The 22,945-nt window shown below is 39.8% G+C and overlaps 2 protein-coding genes across 3 annotated transcripts; both read left to right on the top strand.

The window, feature by feature from the left end:
- The first annotated feature begins 274 nt into the window (after nt 1–274).
- Nucleotides 275–8,796, top strand: jmjd4 (jumonji domain containing 4). 2 transcript variants are annotated; one of them, XM_088918970.1, is made up of 6 exons: nt 275–1,078; nt 2,443–2,608; nt 3,445–3,570; nt 5,091–5,358; nt 6,045–6,191; nt 7,211–8,796. In XM_088918970.1, the coding sequence occupies exons 1-6, from the start codon at nt 823–825 to the stop codon at nt 7,511–7,513; spliced, it is 1,266 nt and encodes a 421-aa protein (XP_088775096.1). In that variant the 5' UTR covers nt 275–822; the 3' UTR covers nt 7,514–8,796. The 2 variants fall into 2 exon arrangements, with proteins under 2 accessions (XP_088775096.1, XP_088775097.1); XM_088918971.1 differs by having other exon boundaries at nt 320–1,078; nt 5,127–5,358.
- LOC148832764 (cathelin-related peptide SC5-like) lies at nt 8,752–21,150 on the top strand. The gene is made up of 5 exons (XM_088918144.1): nt 8,752–8,771; nt 9,680–9,833; nt 10,332–10,448; nt 12,637–12,741; nt 21,064–21,150. The coding sequence occupies exons 1-5, from the start codon at nt 8,752–8,754 to the stop codon at nt 21,148–21,150; spliced, it is 483 nt and encodes a 160-aa protein (XP_088774270.1).
- Nucleotides 21,151–22,945: the final 1,795 nt, after the last annotated feature.

The following is a 22,945-nucleotide window of genomic DNA, read 5'->3' as shown; positions in this document are numbered from 1 at the left end:
AATCAATAAGAGTAGTCGAAAGCTCCTATTTTCCTTTTTCAGTCCAATGTGTCAAACGTGTGTCACAATATTTACAGTCCGACTGTCCAACTGAACCTCTAACTGCGATGTGTTTATTGATGTGTTGTTTTACTTCGCTTCTAGTGTTATAAAAATGACACAGAAAAAATATAAAATAGGATAGAATAATTAAATGCAACAGTAAGTATGAAACGCAAATGATTTTCGTAAAAAAATATAACCTTAATATATTTGGTGTAACGCTTTAATCCTTCCCCCTTTACGTAGGAGATCCACAGTAGTCTTGAAGATATCAAAGTGTAACAGAAAAATGGAGCGTGTAAGAGACCACGTTTGGAAAGTCAGTAAAAAATTTTGCAACACATTTTACAACTCTGAATAAGAGTGCTTTCTGTACGATGCGTTTTTATTTTATGATGTGTGTGGAACAAGAATACTGTATAATACCCTGATAAGATAAATATAGAATTTATATTTACAGCGTGATCCAGTGTGGCGAGTTTGATTTTTAAGCTTTTAAAAAGTGCAGAAAAATAATCCGTGCACTTTTAATTTTCGAAATAATATACAGCTTGTCTTCGATGCGAATATTATTATAACTTATTCTTGTCATAAAAGTCGTAACTAATACCATTAATCATAAACGTGTGTGCTGTGTTTTATGAACATGGAGTCATGCACAAGAGAGCGTTTGGTTTTGAATGAAAATGAAAAGGTCGTTTACACGTCTAATGAATTTAATTTACTACCATTTTACATTGTAAAGCAGAACGTGAATTAGTTCTACAAATAAAAACAGAAATGGATAGGGAAACCTTTCAGTCGTGTTCAAGTCTAAGTAAGATCTCCAGAAAATCATACGAGCAGTTCTTTTCCTCTCACTTTGTCGACTATATAGTAAAAAGGGATTTTAGCTATTCCAAGTTTTTTAAAAATTACTTGCTTCCAAACCATCCTTGTGTGTTTTCGACAAAATTTACGGAAGATTGGAGCTGTAGGAAACACTGGGTCACTGAAGAAGGAAAACCAAATTTCCAGCGACTGCTGCAGGATTATGGTAAAGAGTTGTATTTTCTACTTTATGATTCTATATCAACATAATCTGTTGAACTAGAGCAATAATCTGATGTTTAGTTATAGTGGGTTTGTTTGTCATTCTTAACTAATTAATGTAATTTATGCAAGGCGGGTCTGTGGCTTGATCTAAGGTAAATAATGTACAGTACAGTACATGTACCTGTAGTTCTGTCCTCAATTACTTTAAATTCCTTAGCATTAACAGTCCCCCTTGAGTTAAAGCCATAGGGTCAGTTCTTTTTCATACTGTCCATGCCAACAGAAATAATCTTAAGGATTAAGCATTAATAATGCTTAAGGATGACCCTCTAGACAGACCTCAGTGGATGCCTTAAGACTTTCATTATCTGCTCACTCACAACAGAAGTGAGCCTGTAACTTAGAAAATAGATAATAGTCATTCAGGTTTAATACTTGACAGAAGGGAGGGTCATTTAGCTGCAAGAAGTCAAATACTGTATATTCAAGAATGTTGGTGGAGCAATATGGGACTTACTGTACTGTATTTTGTTCCTCAAATTTTGAATTGTGATTTACCCCTATTAGTTTTCTTTAACATAGAGTCCCAGAAAATGGGTTCTATGGTCTTGTCCATTGATGACTGAGCATGCATCCTGTTTCTCTGTTTTGTCTCGTTGTCCCAGTTGTGAATTTGTGTCTGGATCCTCAGTAAGCATCTCTAGAAACAGACAATGTGTTTCCTTCCATCGGTCTGATCTTTACCAATGAGGTCTTCAAACATCATCTTACATAGATGATGTGTAACATCTTACACAGGTGTTGCTCAAGGAGTCAAATGGTCAAGGATGAATTTTGAAGCATTTCCAAGGGAAATGAGAATTTTTTTCTGTTATCCTGTCTACTTTGATGCACCAATCCAATCATTCACCTGAATGCCCTATTACTACCCTAGCAGTTACCATAGCAAAGGGGATAAATTATTAAGCAATCAACACATTTTACATTTTGATTTTTATTTTCAGGTTTTGCTAACATTTAACATACTTTATGCATGAAGGTTTGTTTTAATCATAATATTAATCTTTTAAAAGTTAATTAATTACTTCATTAGACATTAACAATTGGAAATTGTTTTGTTACATCATTTGAAGGGTTGAATATTTTTGCAAGGCACTGTGAAATAAAATACATTTGAATGGAAAATGTGCACCGATATCTAATGGTTCAGCTTGACTTTCTGTGTAGTAGGAATCATAGGTCATTACCATTCTAAGGTAACTATTAGGAAAAGCTTGAACAGAAATGTTTTACTTATTTTTTTCATTTTCAGTTAGCTGGCTAGATTTAATTTATCTTTATATCAATGTCCACTTTGTATTTTAGGAGATGCTCTAGTTCCTGTGGCAAATTGCAATGTGAAGGAATACAATGCTAATCCAAAACAGATTATGCCCTTTAAAGACTTTGTTGCCTATTGGAAAGAATACATTCAAAACGGACACTCATCTAACAAGGGATGCCTATATCTCAAGGATTGGCATATGGACAGGTAAAATCATGATTTTGCATCTTCCCTGAGTTTTGTGGTGTTTCCCACTTCTTTACTCACACAGGAGGCTGCTCTTATGGTACTCCAACTCTGAAGATTCGTTTAATGCCATTTAATGATGTGCATGGCATTTGTGGACCATGACACTAGACAATGTTTCATTAAATGTCATTTTGAATGAGTCTGTTATCTAAAATATGTTTGCGTCTGGATTTTGCAGCTGCAGTGTCTTCCTTAAGTATTGGGACAGTGAAGTCAAAACTGCATTTTTTTCTGCATACTCAAGCAGTTCAGATTTAATATGAAAAGATGAATAAGAGGCAAAAGTACAGAATGCCATCTTTTATTTTTTGTGCATATATCCTTTAATGTTTTAGAATAACACCAGTTTAGGTGTATGTTGTATATTGTAAGGGAACTCGGATTTTTCAGCATTTGGAACAAATATAGAAGTTATGTTGTAATATAATGTTTAAGACATTATAAATACATTGTTTTAACATAGTACTGTATATAAAGCTGTTTAGGATACTTTGGGATGAACTGTTTTATACCATTGCTAGGAATTGTATTATTATCAGTTTAATGAAGTATGTAATACATTGTCAGCTCTACTAAACCTTTGACCCTTCCAGTCCACTTCATTAGAGAATTGTAACATCCAAGTCCTAATTTCCATAATTGATCATTTGCCAGATCAATATAATGAAGTCGTGGTTCAAAGTGAAGTAGTGGCTAAAGTTCTGCAGTGAAATGAATCTTAGGGGCCACATGTGAATAGCATGTTCTAGGTCATAACAAAATAATGATTTCTAATGTTGTAAAATTTATGACAGGGAGTTTCCTGAGCATAATGTTTATAGCACTCCAATGTTTGCCACCTCAGACTGGCTGAATGAGTACTGGGATGCCATTGAAGTGGATGATTACCGCTTTGTCTACATGGGACCTGAAGGCTCATGGTATGGAATTCTTTCAATGTAAAGGATTGTTTCATTTCATTTCTTAAACCTATTAAAGCATGACGAATGTTACCAGCTCTTTCTTGATACCTTAGAAGGGTTAAATGCAGTGTCTTGGAGTGTAGTAAGGGTGTTTCCCCTGTGTGCTGGCTAAATTTCCCCTTGGCCTTTACCAGTCATGGCCTCCTAATAATCCCCATCTATGAATTGGCTTCATCACTCTCTTCTCCTCCCCACTAATAGCTGGTGTGTGGTGAGTGTACTGGCGCAGTATGGCTGCCATTGGTAATGGTGGAGGGGAGTCCCCATTACCTGTAAAGGGCTTTGAGTGGAGTGTCCAGAAAAGCGCTATATAAGTGTAAGGAATTATTATTATTATTTATATTCTTTATTTCCTTTCAAGATAAGCAGCATTAGTTCTATTTCAGACAGAGTGCCATCCTGTTAGACTCTTCTGTGTCACACAGCTCCAAGCTGGTTGTTTTCAAAGTTGAGAGATGCAGATGCATATGGGTAGCCATGGCTCTTACCACCAAGCTTTGAGTCTGGCCCCTGAGTGGTGATGACTGTTGGGACTAATCTTCTCAGAGGTGATGGTTTGCACATTCACATTCTGCCTTGTACGGCGACAAGTCCTTGTACATGTTGGTAGTTTTTTGAGAGGTGGTGCACTGCTTATGATCTTGGCCTGATCCAGTTCTGTTTGGCTCATGGGGGGGGGGGGGGGAGTAGGCTTTTCGTTGAAGGTGTACATGATGACCATTGTGGATGGAATTCTGATGGATGCTCACCATCCAGCCAGCATTTACTTGGGCCAATCTGCCTATGATCCCCCCCAGACATTTCTGTTGACCTTTTTAATTTCTCCTTTTAAACCCCAGAGTTTGTGGATCTCTCTTTTTGGGTTCTCATGCCAACTTGTCAGGCAGGGGACGTTCTAGGCATAATTGGTGAGTTCGTTTTAAATTCTGAAGGTGTTGATTGTCCGTTGGTACAATCCAAGCCATCCTTCATACTTGACATGGTGTTGTTGCTCACTGCATTTCAATGTATTGGACTCAGCACCTGCTCCTGTCCCAAGCCCAGGCCCTCAATGATCTTGAGCTTCCTCTCAACCTGGGTAACAGATAGTTCCTGTTGACCTATTGGTGATGACTGCATTCTGCTTCAAAAGGAACAAGGGGGATGTTGTCACCACCTTGCCTTTTGACCTCTTCCTGCTCTGGTACCAAATAGGATGGAGCTGTGTGACATGGTCAGGTTTGATTGGGAGACTTTAGTATCATTCCCCAGCAAGGGACATTGACTTCCCAATCCTTTTTAGGGCAAAAAAGTTGTTTAATTAGTATCGGTTTTTTTAATGTCCTAAAAGACTTGTTTTGTTGTAATATCCATTTCCAAGTATCACTACCACTAGATGGCACTGTTTATTTTTGTTTCCTTTTTCATTTATGCGCCTCCAGCTCCCATTCTGCTGGAAAAACTCTGTGTGTGTCATATAGTTTAACTTTGTTTCACAGGACCCCCTTCCACGTGGATGTCTTTTGCTCCTACAGCTGGTCAGCGAATGTGTGTGGAAGGAAAAAGTGGCTTCTGTACCCTCCGGGACAGGAAGAATATCTTCGAGATTGTCATGGCAAGCTTGCTTATGACATCACTGCGCCCATACTCCAGGACAAGAAACAATACCCTCATTACGAGGAGGGCTGTAAGCCTCTGGAAATCATCCAGGAGGCGGGTGAAGTCATCTTTGTGCCCAGTGGATGGCATCACCAGGTGTATAATTTAGTAAGTGCTACCTAATTTGTTTGAACACATTATATGTCTTATATCACATATAATATGACATAAGACCTATGATGTCCATCAATCTGTTTTTTCTAACTGCTTCATCCAATTCAGGGAGACCCTATCTTGGCAGGCAAAATGTGAAAAGCTGAGTACTCTCTGGATGGGATGCCAGTTTAACACAGGGCACATAGAGTACAAACATAAACATAAACAGGCACACGCTCACACCAAGGCCAGTTTTCCCAGAAGCCAATTAACCTACTAATGTGTCTTTTGACCCGGAGGTCAAAAGAGGTCATTATGTGCTTTAACTAAGACACAGACGAGACACAATGTTACAAGGACTCTTACATATCTGCATTGGCTCCAGGCTGGTTTTCCTAATGGGCTCAAGATTCTGTTTTAACATTGCATATGGCTTTGAGTTTTTATTTTATTGGAACTGTCTTAATAATTAAGTCCCACTCAAATTATATCTTTTAAGAACCGTAAAGACATACCTGTCTGCGGGTGCTACCTTAATCTCTGTTGTTCTGTGATGGTAAAAATAATGCAAATTGTAAGTATTTCACAGTGCTTTAATCTGGCTAATTGAACAAAAAGATCTGAAAATGTCTTAAGAGATGAATGGCTATCAGTTGCAGTTTTATAAAACTGTGTGTTGTCTTTTTCTCATGTATTAGGAGGACACCATCTCTATTAATCACAATTGGCTCAATGGCTGTAACTTGGACATCATGTGGCAGTTTCTTCAAGGGGAGCTGAGTGCTGTGCAGAATGAGATTGGAGAGTGGAAAAACACCATGGACAATTGGCACCAGCACTGCCAGGTATTCAGACAGAAAACAAGCGATTCTCACATTCCCCTTGTAGGTCATTGAGAACTTCAAGTTGTATTGCAGAAGTAAAGACTTCATTGTAATAGTTAAGCACCTTGGGATTTTCACTTTGTAACAAGCTGGTTGTTCAGTCAGACTGTATCTTCAGCATGGCACCTGTACTTACTGTACTTTGTTGTATTGTGATTCTGATAATAATTGTGTGTAGTTTCATCAGGACTTTGCATTTTGATTGAGTAGTTGGCAATCATTGAATTTGCTACTTTGATTAATATTTAAACGTGCTTTGTAGTGATTCTGTGGATATACTATTTTTTTAGGAAAAAAAAAGTGGTTGTACATGTTTAGGACAGTTCAGCATGTTTGAGCAGTTTTGTGGACAGCCTCAAAATTAAAAGTTAAAAGCTTGATGATACACGAAACATTCTTCCCAACACATCTCTACTTATGCCTTCTAAGCTGACTGGATCATTTTAGATCAGTGATGAGAAACTCCAGTCCTCCAGGGTTGAATTTCACATTTTTCAATGAGTAAGTGATTAGAATCAAAAGCAACGGGCAGTTTAACCTTACATCCATTACTTAAATTAAAACGAATTGAATTGCCCGTCCCTCATTTAGGTGATTTATAAGTATAATATTAACAGTCTCTCTCAATTCTTCCCATTCCTGTATCACATTGTAAAATTCTATTTGTATTCAGATTTTTAAGATTTGCTGTTCTTTTTTTGGTGTGTTAAATGTCCCTCTTTTTTAAAAAGAAAAAAAACAAATAGCAATATGGAAAGGTCATTTTGAAATCCGAGAGATTCCATTGCAGTTTACTTTGTGGAATCGTTTGCCTCCTCTTCTCTGGGACTTTCACCTTGTGAACTGCAATTCATGAGCTAATTTAATGTTAAAGCATAGCGACCGAGCTTTTCCCTAAACCAGAACATTGTTGAAAATGCGGGTCTCTAGAAACGCATTGGGTTGCTTTGAAAATCACAGACTGATCGTGTGTGTTCCAGGTCATCATGAAGTCATGCAGTGGCATTGACTACAGGGAGTTCTACACCTTCCTGAAGATCATCGCAGAGAACCGTCTCGCCTTCCTCAACTCCTGTGCAGGAAGCTCTTCCTCCAGCAGGCTGTCTGAGGCCTTGGCTGCTCTAGGTCCTTACCACGCAGCCTTTGATCTGCAGCGAGTGGCACATGTCTTGGAGTGTCTGCTCAGCAACGAGGACTTCCAGAGGCTGGACCCTGATTCATTGTCATCACAGCCAGAAAACCTGCTACAGCAAATCAAAGAGGCACTGGGATCAGTACTGTGATGATACCCACTCGGAGAAAAAGACAGATGCTGCAGGAGCAACATATGATGTTGCAGTTTTTCACTTGTGTTGATTTCATCTGTTGCACTGCCGCTGTGGATATTTCAATATCTTGTGAATTGGCACTGTTAAGTGTGGCATAAGTAACCAATTATTTTTCTTCTTTTTACTGTGTGTGATCCTAAGTCTCACTTCTGTTTCATCTATCAGTTGAATCTGAACAAAAGCAGGTTACCTGCTTATACAGGGTAAAATAAATCTATCTGAATATAAAACATCCTCCCTGTTAAAAATGAACAGATATTCAATGATTTGTGTACAGTAGTGTTTTAATATAAAATGTTCACAAGCACTGAAGAGAATAACAGTGTTTCTGTAAAGGAAGGACATACAGTGCCTTGAAAAAGATGCAGATCCTTACTATGGTGGTCCCATTTTGAGAAGTGATGAATACACATTATTTTATTTAAGTTTAATATTTCGTTCGTAGATTCAATGCTGACACTGAATACTGCTAAAGTTAAGATCAGTTAAGTAAATGTCAGCAAAAACTAAAGAGAAAAAGTGAAATATGTTGATTGCTGAAGTATTCATACTGTAAGTGCGTAAGTGAATAAGTGTGTGGCAGCAATTGCAGCAGCAAGGCTTTATGAATTTTACACGTTGGTTTGATAAATATTTGACCATTCTTGGCAGAATTCCTCAGACTCTCTCAGTTAGCTTGGGGAATGCTTATGGACAACAGTTTTCAACTTTCCACAGATGCTCAATGGGATTTAATTCAAGACTTTGAAAGGGAAAGGGACACTTAACAACTTTCACTTTCTTTTTCTTACTTTACATTTACATTTAGATCATTGTCCTGCAGAAAGTTTTTTTTGTCCCAGTTTTAGGGCTGAAGCAGGTTTACCTCTTACTGTATGTTTTCCCCAGTACTTTACTCCTTCTGCGTTGCCATCAGTTGTGACAAGGTTCCCAGTACCTGCAGATGAGAAGCAGAACAGTAATAATCTCACCACCATGCTTGACAGCAGGGAAAAGATCTTTGGTCTTCATTGTTGAATTATTTCTCCAACAAAAAGAAAATGCCAAAGAAAGATGATGTCTAATCTTTGGTGTTACTAAATAATCAAGCTCAGCCTGCATTTGTGCTACACTGATTAAACAAGGTAGAATGTGTATAAAGACTAGACATAAATCAACAGACAAAGTTTGGAAATAATGTTTGTTCTGGAACCATGCATAATACTGATAAGGTGTAAGTGAGGTAACTACTTTGTGATATAATTTATTATAGACAACTGTTTACACAGGGTGTGTGTACAAATTATAGTCATCCATGCAGTGACTTTCCATAAAATAAATTCCCTCTTTGGAGAAACCTTTACTAATTTAGTCCTAGACAGGTGGAATTCTATATTGGAGGATCTTGATATAAAATGAAGGCTGAGAATACGTTTCACAGCCTATGAGCTGTGAGCTGCATTCTACTCCAGTGCCAGTCAGGGTAATAATAAGCCCTATCAAACATGTGGAAGAACGTTGAGAAGTGCCTGTGATTGCATTCCCTGAGTGTACAGTATGGTATAATCCGACAGGAGTTGTGTCTTTCATAAAATGGAAGTGCATTCTTGTCTTGCATGAAACAAATAATAGCAACATACAACTGCATTCATATTGTGTCAGTTCTATACTGTATATCGTTCCAAAGCCAATTCTGTATTTTTCTGTACAGTCATTTTTCATATTTTTAGATATAGAAAATTTGAACTGTTGTCCTTTGAAAATATCACTGAAACATATTACTGTAAATTAGATTCAAGGATGGAGAAAAAATCCATTTAAAAATGGGTTGCTGAATTAATATTTTGGGAGGTGTGACAAGCACCATTTTGCTCCATACAGTACATACTTCAAACGTATGCAATGGGGCAAATATGCCACCCTGATCCAATACTAGTATTTTTTATGGTAAATGTCTCAGAACGAGACATATAACACAAAGTGGCTGCCTCAGACATTCAGATTTCCAGATACAAATATCCTCCCCCTGAACTTTGAAGCAAGTTGCTCAATCAGTCGGCAAAGGATTATTAAAAGGACCAGCTGCCTTGCACTTGCTCATTAGCAGCAGCCATTAATAAAGGAGTCCCAGACAGGATGAAGACTTCTGCTGCTGTCCCTGGCTGCTGCAGTCACTGGGAGTCTAGAAGAGGCAGCTTTCTCACCCCAGGATATCCTGTCTGCTGCTGTAGAGTTCTACAACAGGGGCAGTGAGCAGCCCAATGCTTTCAAGGAAGAGAGTGTTCTACATGAACCAGTGAGTCCTCCAGCTTCAACATAATGCTCTCATTTCAAGAGTCATGAAATAAGTAAATCATCCAGATTTTCAAAGGCTCTTTTTCTGCTTGAATAGCATTGATCAGCATATTAAATAAATGTACAAAATTGAAAGATGTTGTTCTCAAATTATAGATCAGGAAAAAAGTGGCACAAAGGGCAGAAGTCATTTACTGCTCCTTTAAAAATTAAGGTAAAGGTAAGGAATGTAGACACTTGAATTTGCATCTCTGCTTTCTTTTCAACTGCCTTTTCATGTCACTTGAATAGAAACACAATTCCATATTTATGTGGAAATGTGTGAATGGTGTCTGTAACACCATAATGACAGGGCATATGTATGTAGTTTGATTAAATCAAAAGGAAACAGTAATGAAAACAGTTTTTAAAGTGTTTACATTAAAGATGTTGTTACCAATACCATCTGAAGAATATTATTTGATAAAAGGTAATGAAACTGTTCTTTTTTCCTCTTTAGAGAAGGTGGGAGGATGACTCCAGTGTGTATTATAAGCTGAAGTTCACTATGAGAGAAACAGTATGCCCAAATACAGAGAACTTCAACAAGTTGCACTGCTCTTTTATGGAAGGAGGAGTAAGTTACAGTTCTTTAAACACCAGGAGCATGTGAAGGAGATATCAATTGATGTGATTTTTGCATTTCAAATTTTAGAAATTAAATGGCTAAATCAAAAGGCTAAATTTACTGTGCCTGTTATTTTGATTTTTAATTTTATATCAGGGAGTTGAGTAAAGAAGCTGGTTTGATTCCTTTAATGCTTCAACAGCTTTTTTTTCCATCTCTTGCAATTTTACAGAAATCATGCATTAAATAAAATGTATCCTGCATACCATGAAATGCAAAATTGGATGAAAGTGTAAAACAGACAATTTATATTTTGTGTTAAAATTTTCTTTTCTTCCTTGTACTGTCATGACTCATTTTTATCTAACTTATAGTGCCTTCAGTAAATATTTACCCCCTGAGCAATGCAAATATTGTGTTACATCCAATTGTTAATGCATTGAAATTATTTTTTTCCCTTCATTCAAATAGCACGTAACATTTTTTTTAATTTAAGTTTAAGCAAAAAATTTAACATTTCTGAAAAATGAAATGGGGAAATATTTTGTTTCCTGAAGTCATTTTTTTATTTCATCAGCCCATTTTGCTGCTACATGGTCTCAGGGTCTGCCATGTGCCTACTTGCAAACTTCAGGCATGCTAATCGACTAGTTTCTGTCTAGCCTCCATCATATAGGCTAAATATGGGTAGTGCTGAAGGGTTTGTTGTTCTTGGACATGTTCCCTGGTCTCATGGAACCCTGCCATGGAACTCTGTAGTTCTGTCAGGGTACTGAGACTAAGGTCCTTATTGTCCAGTTGCTCAGGTTGGAGGACAGTCTGCTCTAGGAAGAGTCTGGGTGATTCCATATTCTTTCCATTTCCTAATGATATACCTAAGTGTCCTCCTGGGAACTTTCAACACCTTAGATATGGTTTTATACCCCTCACTAGCTCTATATTTCCTAAAATGTCCGTCAAAGAGTTGTATAGATACTGTATTGTATAGATACAGAGTATGTATACTCTGACAAGTACTGTCAACTGGGGAAACCTTATATAAATAGGTGTATTTCTGCTGACATCAAGTAATTGGACTGACCGAGTGATCTCGCAAGGAAATTTAGATGCACCTGGGGTCAATTTGGAGTTTCATAGTAAAGGGAGTAGTTATAAGATCAAAACATTTCAGTGTTTCCATTTAAATGTCCTGTAAAAACAATCCAACAACTTTCATTCTACTTTAACATTATTGATTCATTTGATAGATCATTCAAAACATTACAGATCATTCAAAGAGTTGTGGGGGTAGTGAAAACTGGGGTCTTAACCCATACAGTAGGTCCTGGCTAAATCCCACTCTGACCCAACTAACTTTCCACCTTGATTCAATTCAATTAGTAAGGCAGTCTCTCCCTTCTCTCTGATCTGCTTTAAAGGTGGGCCACTAGCCCATAATAGTTTTGCACATCATGCAGGCCCCTGCACTTAAGTGGTGAATGAAGTGGGTCCCCTTTTTGATGCAAAGCACTTTGGGATCCTTGGGATCAGAATTAAAAGTGCTATACATACATATTTTAGCTTCTTTATCCAATACAGGATCACAGGGGAGTTGGAGCCTATTCCACCAAACAAGAGCACAAGCCAGGATACTTCCTGGAAAGGACACCTGTTAGTTACAGATTACACACAGACACAAACATGCACACTCTCAGACCAGAACCATTTTTTCCCAGAAGCAAAGCCAACTACCAACATGTTTTTGGACTATAGAAGGAAACCAGAGCACCTGGGGCAACCCAAACAAACACGGAGAAAACATACAAACTCGACACAGATAGCATCCCAGGTCCAGAATTAAATCCAGAGCCACAGCATAGTGAGTAAGCAATGCTAACCACTGCCCCACCCGATTTCCATAGATTATATTTGTATTTAAAAATTAAAGATGAATTATTTTGTTAATTATGTTTTGTATGTTATGGTAAGTGTATGTATGTTTTGTTTAATGGTAAGTGCATTGTATGGTTCTATCTTGTTGTTCAGCTCATATACTGTACAGTACCATGCTGCCAAACTGAAAACATACTGTAACTCCTTTATTATAACACATACCTAACATTTCAAAAAGCACCCTAAATTCAAATAGTAATTGTCAAATACTGTAAAGTATTTGTGAAATTTACCTGTTAATGTCTGCCCATTTTTTCCTTTACAGATGCAATTAAAGTGTAACTCTCTAGTTTCTGTGCTAAAGGAAAACCTTTCTAAAGTAAAGAATATCAAAGTTACTTGTGCGCCTATCCCAACAAAGGTTAAAGAGGTAAGAAAATAATCTACGTTTGTGATATGGGTCTCAGCAATCATGGGGTTTATGGATGCCTATGGTCTTAAAGGCAAATTAGTGGGTAACTTTTAACATCTCATTGAATTATACACTATTGTACTTCAAAGTGACAATTATTGGGATCTTAAACTTTCCTTAAATTGATTTCACTGTGTATCATGTAACATTATAACAAACAGTTAAGGGGACATTTTAAAGTCTCTGTGCATTCACAAAAGATAAAAAATTAATAAAACAAAAATTGCTTAAATGTTCTGTAAATAACTCACTCTGTTCATATTTAGCAGAATCTTAAGCCTTTTTAAAGTTTATCTAAAGGTGCTCTGAAACTTGTTCAGGAGAAGGTCAAATTGTATTTACACTCTTATGTTCTCTTACATACAATAGACAGTTTCTGCTTGTCAAAGGTCTCTCACACTCAGTATTTTTAGATATTAACTTTGTTGCTTTTTTCTCTTCCAAACCAAGATGGGAGTCGTTTTCTCACCTTTTCTCCAATAAGCAGTTCTCCAGTCTCAGTCTACCCACAAAAAAATCTCCCCCCTGCATTTCCCACAATGCGCACTCTTTTCTTTCAATTTTCCTTGTCATTAACCAACCTTTAGGACTGGTAACAATCACAACCATTTTGTATCCATTCTGTCTTCAACTACTGTATCCCCACTCACTCCAATCTCTCCCTCCAGCCTTCTCTCCATTTCTTGTCAAACAAACAAGCCAACTGCACCTACAGTATGGTCCCAGCCAGCCTGTCCTTGTTGTTATGTCTCTTTCCCCTTTTCCCAATCCTCCTCTTCACTTTTCCCATAAGACCTCTTCTGGTTGCTAATGTTCACTCTGCCCTAAGGATGTGAACACACAACATCAGTCTGCACATGGGACAACTTTTTGCCACCCCTGGTGCCGGTGCCTCGCTTGTGAATCAATCTGCCACAGTGTTGGGTCCCCACCCCTCTTTCATCCCCCCATCCACTGGCACCCAAATAGAATGTCCCCCACTTCCTCCCATCCAAGCTTTCATCCTCAAATGTAACTGATATTTCTTCTTCTTTTGGGAAATCCACTGGAACCTGTCCTCATCTACTCGGTTCTAGTCACTTCAGCATGTGATCACTCATTACTAGTTCCTATTCTACTTCACCATCAGTACAGTTCATCTCTGGCTACTCTTTCCAGGTCATCACAACATGTTCTGCTGCGCAGCACAGAATTCCAATCTCAAGCAAGCTAAGGTCTTGGGTTTTATACCAGTTCACTGACTTGCATTCCATCACCTGTATCATACTTCCCATTTATTACATTAGTTAACAGTGTTTCTCTGATACATTGCATATCCAAAGCGTCTCTTCCACTCCATTCTACAGCACATTCTCTGATGAGCTCCTATGTATATTTACAATATCCAAACATACCCAACTAAACAAGGCTCATACTCCAATAGCATTGAAGTCTGCACTGGTCTTTTGGGTTCCTCTTCATTTTTTGGGTGGCTGTGACAAATCTGACCTTCAACCAGGGTTGTCATTTCCTCAGCCAGATTAGGTAAAGCCAAAAACTAAAGTATCAAACAAAAGTAAAGTATGTTATCCCCTTATATTCATAGGCTCAATTTGTATAGTTTGGAATTTGAACTAAAATGGTATTGCTAAACAGAAGTCTGGGAGGAGATCAAATTGTAATCTTGCACTTAAACTGCTCTCTTAAACATAAAGTTGCTTTATATTTGCTATTAGTTACTATTATATAAATATAAAGTTGCTATTACTGTATATATGCCTTCTCTCCTCCACAACTGCACCCTTGTAGCAGCTACCTGGCTAATTCCTCACCAGTGAAGATGTAACATCAGGAGAGAAAAAATGATGAACCCTATGCAATTTCCTAGGCGAGGTGGAACGCAGGGTAAAGACAGAGAAGGGAAAAAACAGGGAGTACTTATCCAAAGCCGTAGTCGTTAGCCAGAAGATCAGAAGAGCAACAGCACAAGAACCCAATCCGAAGTGCGCAATACAGATCAGGGCGTTAAGCCAGTAGATCAGCAGGGGAATTGCACAGAGACGCAGGGAAGACACGAGAGAGAGCTCCGCTCGTTGTGATGAGGGTAATGAGTCCATTAGTACTCTGGGATTCTAAGGGTGTGGTAGTGATTGAGGAGTGTGAGAAGATAATTAGTCCTGATGGCATCGTTTGCAGGAATTGACTTGTGCTTAATTATGATTGTCGGAAGCTGTGTCAGATTGTCGGCGGCATTTATTCTGATTAGGCGGGGCTGTGACAGTACCCCTCCTCACCTTCACAGGCAGCTCCTGACACCCTAACAGGATGTTTAGGGAAAGTGCTGTGAAAGTCTTGAAATAAATTAGGATCCAGAACGTCCTTCTCAGGTACCTAAGATTTTTCTTCAAGGCCACACCCTTCCCAATCAACCAAGTATTGTAAGGAGCCTTGGTACCAATGGGAGTCTAGGATCTTGTTGACTGTGAAGGTGGGAGCACCTTCTACCAGTCATGGTGGGGGCGGACAAGGTTGAGGTTTGGAGAGGGGAGACCTGTGGAAAGGTTTGAGGAGGGAGACATGGAAAGTGGGGTGAATTCTGAGATTAGGTGGTAGAGCCAGACAGTAAGAGACGGGGTGATCTGAGAAATTATCCGAAAAGGGCCGATGAAACGAGGTCCAAATGTACTAAGGGGTTGTCTTAGGGGGAGGTTCTTGGTGGAGAGCCAGACAAACTGTTCTCTTCAGAGGCGGGGAAAAGGATGACGGTGTCAATCTGCAGATTTTTGTGCAGTCTTTTGGAGGAAAAGTTTGACGGTCATCCAAAGCTTCTGAACTGAAGATAAGTATTACTGGACAGACGGCACCTGGATGTCTGGGGGGGGGAGTCCGGGAGGAGAGGGGTTTGGTATCCAAGAACATAGTGGAAAGAAGTTGTGGGTGAATTCGGCCCAATAAAGTAATAATAATAATAAACTTTATTTTATATAGCGCCTTTAAAGGTGGCTTCTCAAAGCGCTTTACAGGATGACAATAGCAATAAATAAGAAGAGTATAACAATAAATAAGGAGAATACACAAGATAAGACACAATTACAATATATAGAGGAGGGGTACTAAGGAGTGGATGGTGGTACTAGATGTGGTGGGTTTCATGCGTGTAACTAGTTAGTTGAGGGATGCTGAGTCAAGAAGAGAGAAGCTGGAGAGAAAGGAACCAGAGAATTTGGATGAGGAGGGAGGAGGTATGGAAATGATATGCGTAGTGGAGAGAATGTGATGCCGGATTTTGTCAATCTTAGAACTAAAGAAATCTAAGAATGTGTTGCAAAGTTGTGATGAGGCAGGTAATGTGGTAGGGCAGTTTGGCTTGAGCAGTCTGTTGATGGTGGAGAAAAGGTGTCTGGGGTTGTTTTGGTGATTTTCAATGATGTTAGAGAAGTAGGTGGATCTAGCAGACTCTATGGTAACCTTATAATCAGATAAGTAATCTCTCCAAGCCTGATAATGTACATTTAGGCCGGAAAGAGGCCACCTATGCTCAAGTTTGCGAGAGGCTGTCTTCATGGATCGCAGATGGTCATTGTACCAGGGGGCAGGGCGAGAGAAAGAGATGGTTCGAGTTTTTAAAGGAGCAAAGGTGTCAAGCGTAGATAAAAGAGCACTATCAAGTAACTGTATTTTGTCCTCTAGAAGGTCAGAGGAAGAGAAACAGGATAAGGAGGACAGAACAGAATTTGCAAACCTTGGGTGATCAATTGATTGCCAGTTGCGGAATTTTACAGAGCGTGGGGAGGAGGTGTTAGAAACAGGTAATTTCAGATTGAAGAGAATGGCTAAGTGGTCAGAGAGGCCTAGATCAAGGGGAGAGCAGTGGAAGACAAAGGAGTCATTTGCAATAATTAGCTCTAAGGTGTGTCCTTTGTTATTTGTAGGGGTACAAACAAACTGAGTAAGGTCAAAGCATCCCAAAAGAGAAAGGAAGTCTTTAGCCAGACTGGAAGAGGTTGAATCAATGTGTATATTAAAGTCCCCTAGAATAAGGATCCTTTTAAACTTAAGGCATAAGAGTGAGAGAAAATCAGCAAACTCACCTAAGAAGGCTCCACTGTGTTTGGGTGGTCTATAAACTGTGGCAATAATAGTAGATTGGGGGATAGAAACATTTAAGACAAGACACTCAAAAGAAGAGGGAGGAGGTATAGTAATAGGACTTAGACTGTAAAAAAGGTTGTAAATAACAATAATGCCCCCGCCTCTGTCTGAAAGATGCGGAAGGTCAAACAAACCATATCCAGGAGGAACTAGTTGGTTGAACAGGAGTCCATCGTTTTGTTTGTGCCAGGTTTCAGTTAAGCACAGAAGGTCCAATTTTTTTTTCTTTGATGATGTCACATAAGAGAAGAGCCTTGTTGTTAATGGAGCGGGTGTTGAGTAGCGCTGATCTGGCAAGTCTCGGGGATTCAGGGGGAAGCGGAGTGCGCTCCTGGTGCGGTAGTGAGAGGAGATTTTTGAGGTCAGCGCCGGTACGTGATGGACTTACAGTCGTGCGCCAAAAGGCAGGGATAGAGACTCTGCTGGCAGACGAACGAAAAAAGCGGCGTCCTGTGCTGCCATGGATGTAGCGACTCGGTCGTAAAATCCCAGTAGAAAGGCAATAATCGAATGTGTCTTTCACCAGGAAGTAGCTTTGTTTTAGCTGAAGAAGTTGCAGTGCAGTGTATATAAGAGACATGATCGATGAATCAAGACAGGAAGGAAATCCAGAGAAGGCAGTAGCAAGTGGTGAAGGTCTTCAGTTGAGCAAATTCACGATGCAAGTGGAAGCCGCATTTGTGAATTTGTAACGTGGAGCAGATAACGTGAAGCAGATGAAAATAGATAAATGAGAAATCAGTGTCACCGAAAAGAGCATAAACATAACATAAATAAGTAGATAAAAATGAAAAACTGGTGAGAGGAGCGGCAGCCAAACGCGCCAGCGTTCCCTCTCGACCGGAACCGGAAATATATAAAAACCGGAAAGTAGGGAGACACAGTTGTCTTGGGTGGCCGAAATATACTGTAGGTCCTCAGGAAAGTCAAGAGCTCCTGGTTGATCCTCTCGGTCTGTCCGTTGGCCTCCCGATGGTACCCTGAAGTCAGCGAAACAGATGCCCCAGGAGGCTTACAAAAGGCCCACCCGAATCTTGAGATGAATTAAGGACTCCTATCTGAAACCACGTCCTTTAGGATGCCATGGAGTCTAAAGACGTGGTAAATGAATAAGTCCACCATTTCACATGCAGTGGTTAACGTAGATAAAGGGACAAAATGAGCTGATTTGGAGAATCTGTCCACTATGACCAAAATTGCGGTTTGTCTTGACTTGGTGGAAGATCGGTGAGAAAGTCTACGGAGATGTGGGACCAGGGGTGTTCGGGAACGTGGGGAGGATGGAGGAGGCTTTCTTATTGCATGGGGCCTTGGTTCTGGCACATACGGTACAGATACGCATGTAGTCGGCGACGTCCAATTTCATAGTCGGTCACAAGAAGTCCCTAGCGATCAGATCCAGTGTGCAAATCATGAACCCACTGTAAGACTGCCAACCGGACCAGATTGGTGATGAAAAGCCTATCTGGAGGGCACTGTGGGGGAACTGAATGACTAGCCCGGGCGTACCTCATCTGCTCCTCAATGTCCCTTCTGATGGCAGCGAGGATCTTACCAGGCAAATGATGGGTTCGGGTGTCTTCTCAAGGTCTGGAGGGTCAAAGGGGCAGAAGAGAGCATCAGCCTTCACATTTTGAGAGCCAGGGGAGCATGTAATGACGAAACGAAACCTAGAGAAAAACAAGGACCATCTGGCTTGGTGGGGGTTAAGATGTTTGGCCGATTGGATGTAGATTAAGTTTTTGTGGTAACTTATGATGGTGAACAGGTCTTGTGCTCCCTCCAGCCAATGTCTCCACTCCTCAAAGGCAAGTTTGATAGCTTAGAGCTACTGGTTACCTGCATCGTAGTTTATTTCTGCAGGGGAAAGTAGGCACAGGGGTGGAGTATGTCTTTTTCCCCGTGACGCTGTGAAAGGACTGCCCCTGCACCGTGAGCCAAGGCATCAACCTCAACCACAAAGGGCAAGGAGGCGTCTGGGCAACGGAGAAGCGGGGCTGTTTGTGAACAGATGTTTCAGGTGGAGGAATGCCTTATTCGCTTCGGGATTCCATCTGCCCTGGTTGGGACCTTTTCTCGTGAGGGCCATGATGGGAGCCACCATGGAACTAAAGTTATAGAAAGTTATAGAATTAAAACTTCTATAAAAAATTTCTGATCCAAGAAAGTGCTGGATTTGTTTCAAGTTCCTGGGGGTTGGCCAGTCCCTGATGGCTTTTACTTTGAAGGAGTTCATTTCAACATTGTGGGGAGAAATGATGTAACCGAGGAAATATATTTTGGAGACTTTTAAAAGTCATTTCTCTAATTTAGCATAGAGCTTATTGTGGATGAGTCGTGAGAGTACCTCTTGGACGTGTTGGACATGGTCTTGGGGATTGTTGGAGAAAATCAGGATGTCATCAAGATATACGAGGACGTATTTGTTGATGATGTCTCTAAAGATATCGTTCATGAAGGCCTGGAATACCGCGGGAGCGTTGACCAGTCTGAAAAACATCACCAGGTACTCATAATGTTAGTGGTCATGAATGCCGTTTTCCATTCATCACCTTACCTAATATGGATTAGATTATATGCTCCTCGGATATCAGGTTTAGTGAAAACTGTAGCCCTGTGCAGTGATTCTAGTGCTGCTGTAATCAAGGGCAGAGGGTAGTGGTTCTTAATCATGATCTCATTTAGGCCCCAGTTGTCGATGCAGGGTCTCAGTAAGCCATCTTTCTTTCCAACAGAAATGGAAAGAAAGACTGACTACAAGTGGTCCTTCAGCTCCTATGAGAGCCCTTGGCAGAATTGAAAGACCAGGGCTTCATCTGTCCAAGCGGATTATGCCGCAAGAGTCTGGAACTCAATTGCATAATCCTGGACAGGTCTATTGCCCTGTCGGAGAGTAGAAAGCTGTGATAAAAAATGGTGTTCAGAGCTAGCCAGAGCAAATACTGCCTTGAACTTTGGGTGGAATGAATTAAAATCGTCTGTTTTAGGTCCCCCTTTAGCTAGCAGGGCAGCCACCCAGTCCAGAATCCTTCCAGAAAGTAGCGAAATGAGGTGGGAAAATGTTCTGGGTACAACTGGAAGGCTAACCAGCACTGGGCTATAAAGCCCTGACATTTAGTTGGATGTCCATCGAATGTATCCGGTGTGGGAAGGGGCGGTGAGCTGTGGAGAGCCAGGGTGAGTGAAGCTACAGCAGAGGTGGTGGGGGGGGGGGGCTATGGGGAGTCGAGGGTGCTTCAGGGAGTCTACCCTAATGATCCGTGAGCTGTTGAATGGAAACATGGAGCTATTTGAGGGCGTGGGAGTGCTGGTTGAGGACGGAATGAATCATATTTTGATTTGTGGGGTTCATTTTAATGGCTCAGTATTCTATAACATTGGGAGAGAAAAATGATGAACCCTATGCGGAGTAAAGACAGAAGGGAAAAAACAGGGAGTACTTATCCAAAGCTGTAGTCGTTAACCGGTTTACATAAGTACTCTGGGATTCTAAGGGTGTGGTAGTGATTGAGGAGTGTGATATGGTAATTAGTCTGGACGGCATCATTTGCAGGAATTGACAGGTGCTTGATTATGATTGTCGGGAGCTGTGTCAGATTGCCGGTGGCGTTTATTCTGATTAGGCGGGGCTCTGCTCTTCAGCCAGGGCTGTCATTTTCTCAGCTAGGCGAGTTAGTGCCAAACACAAATTATTAAATATGCTATCTCTCTGCTTATTTTCTAGTAATTATGATTTGACAGAACTACTGAAATACTTTATTAGTACAATCACTATTACTGTTATTGTACCCCAAAAATAACATTTCTTATAAGAAAAGTGCAAAGTGATGATGATGATGATGATGCCAGTATTGCTTTCATCTTCCAATGAAAGATCTGGATTCAGATTCAGAAAACAATGTTAATGTTCTCACTTCTTGATAATCATGAAACAGCATTCGTTTATAGCCACATAATGTGATATTCCATTATTACTGTATGTTCAGTCACAGAATTTTTCTTTATATTGTGTTTTCTGTTATTATAGCTGCTTTATCATATACAGATTTTGGTTAACTCGTTATTAAAGTTTGCTAATAAACATAAAGTGCATCTTGATTTAAGATGTGAATGAATGAAATGCATTATTTTTTTCAATGTTCTTTGCAGGGAGTGCAAGATGGTACTCAGCATCTTCCAGGACAAAGGTCAGGGTCTTCCATAGGTCAACATAACTATGGGAGTCAAAAGCACTAGACTTTCGCAGCTAGTGAAATCAAGAGATGGACAGCAACATAATTCAAAACTGTGCTTTTCACTGCTAAGAGCTTCAGGCAATTTACTCAATTTGTTTACTATTTATCTTTCATTCTTTTAGTACCTTGTCTTTCCTTCCTTTTTTATTAATTGTTTTAAGTATCATTGTTACTCTTCTCAAGTTTATTAACATGGATCCAAAAGAACCATCCATTCTATTATTCACCCATCCACCCATTTTATAACCACTTCATCCAATACAGGGGAATGGGGTAGCCAGAGCCTATCGAGATTAGCAACTAGGGGCAACTACCTTTGATGGGATGCCAGTCCATCACAGGGCAGACACAGATACAGAGATGTACACACTCACTCCAGGGCCATTTTTCTCAGAAGCTAATTAACCTACCAGAATGTCTTTGGATGTGAACACAGGGAGAACATAAAAACTCCGTGGAGATTGTACCCAAGAAATTGAACCCAGGGCCCCAGCTCTGTGTGCAGCAATGCAAATCACTGCACCACCATGTCACTACTGCTTAATCCAAGTCAGGTTTGCAGGGGAGCTGGAAGCAACTGGTGCAAGGCAGGGTATACCCTGGATGGGATGTCAGTCAATCGCAGGCCCTGTGGAAGGAAGCTGGAGCATGGAGGAAACCCACATGTACTTGGGGAGATTATATGAACCTACACACAGATAGCAGAATTGCTCCCAGAGCCTCAGCACTGTGAGACAGCAATGCTAACCACTGTGTCGCCATGTCTTCCCATATTATTATACACTCTAAGAACCCTTTTCACATTTTTTAAGTTGCCCTGCCTGTAGGGCAAGGATTGTATTTTTAACACAGTGCATCACATGCCAAGCTTTATGGGATCCTTGTTGGACAAACCTTTTTTGGAGATAAAGAGTATTCAGTATTCATCCACAAGGTGGCATATTCATCTGATACTTATCCCCTACCAGGCTGTGTAACAGTTGAAACTGTTGAAACTCAAACGTGATACAAAAGTGGAAAACAAATGATTGAAGTTCATTTCTGGATTCTGAAAAGGTGATGCGTTAATTGATGACCAAAAAATGAGTATCTATCTGCCATAAGACAAATTGCATATTTAGTTTTACTAAAGCTTCTGTGTTGTCTTCATCTATCTTTGGAAGTCCCAGCTGCCTTTTTACATTGTTTTTATTGATCTGGATTCAAATAAAATGTATTTTGTGAATTTATGTTTGTGACTCATCTCCTTTGCTATGGCAAATTTTGATTAACTTGGTATGATACTATATTATTAGAAATACATGTGCAGCTGCAGTCTTCAACAGATTGCTGTGGCTGGAATGCAAAGCTACTATACAGGTATTATGATTTTCTTCCAAAAATGTCCCCTACACCACATATAATATGTAATTTCTAATGACATTAATTCTATCCTTAAAATAGGTTCAAATCCCACATGGAATACTACTATTTTATCCTTGAACAAAGCACTTCACCACAATTGCTCCAGGGTGTTTGAGTCAACATTTTTAATTACAATTTACACCCTCATATTTGAATATCTCTGGTCATTTATCCAGGTACTGTACATTAACATATCACATTTTTTCCCCACACTAAAGACCAAAAAATATGTATATTTACATAATGCTTTTCAAGATTTAGTAATGAGACTGGAGAGCAGAAGCAGGAGGTATCCACTGGAGATTATTTTCCTTCCAATGAATCTGGGCTGAGACTTTTGAAAAACAGCCAGCTTTTTCAGCTCAAGTCTGTTGGGAAATTTTAGAATTTCC

This window comes from Atractosteus spatula, chromosome 6 (genome assembly GCF_055471065.1).
Source record: "Atractosteus spatula isolate fAtrSpa1 chromosome 6, fAtrSpa1.hap1, whole genome shotgun sequence".
Classification (NCBI taxonomy): Eukaryota; Metazoa; Chordata; class Actinopteri; order Semionotiformes; family Lepisosteidae; genus Atractosteus; species Atractosteus spatula.
The sequence above is the reverse complement of the archived record's forward strand: the minus strand, read 5'-3'. Positions and strand labels throughout refer to the sequence as shown.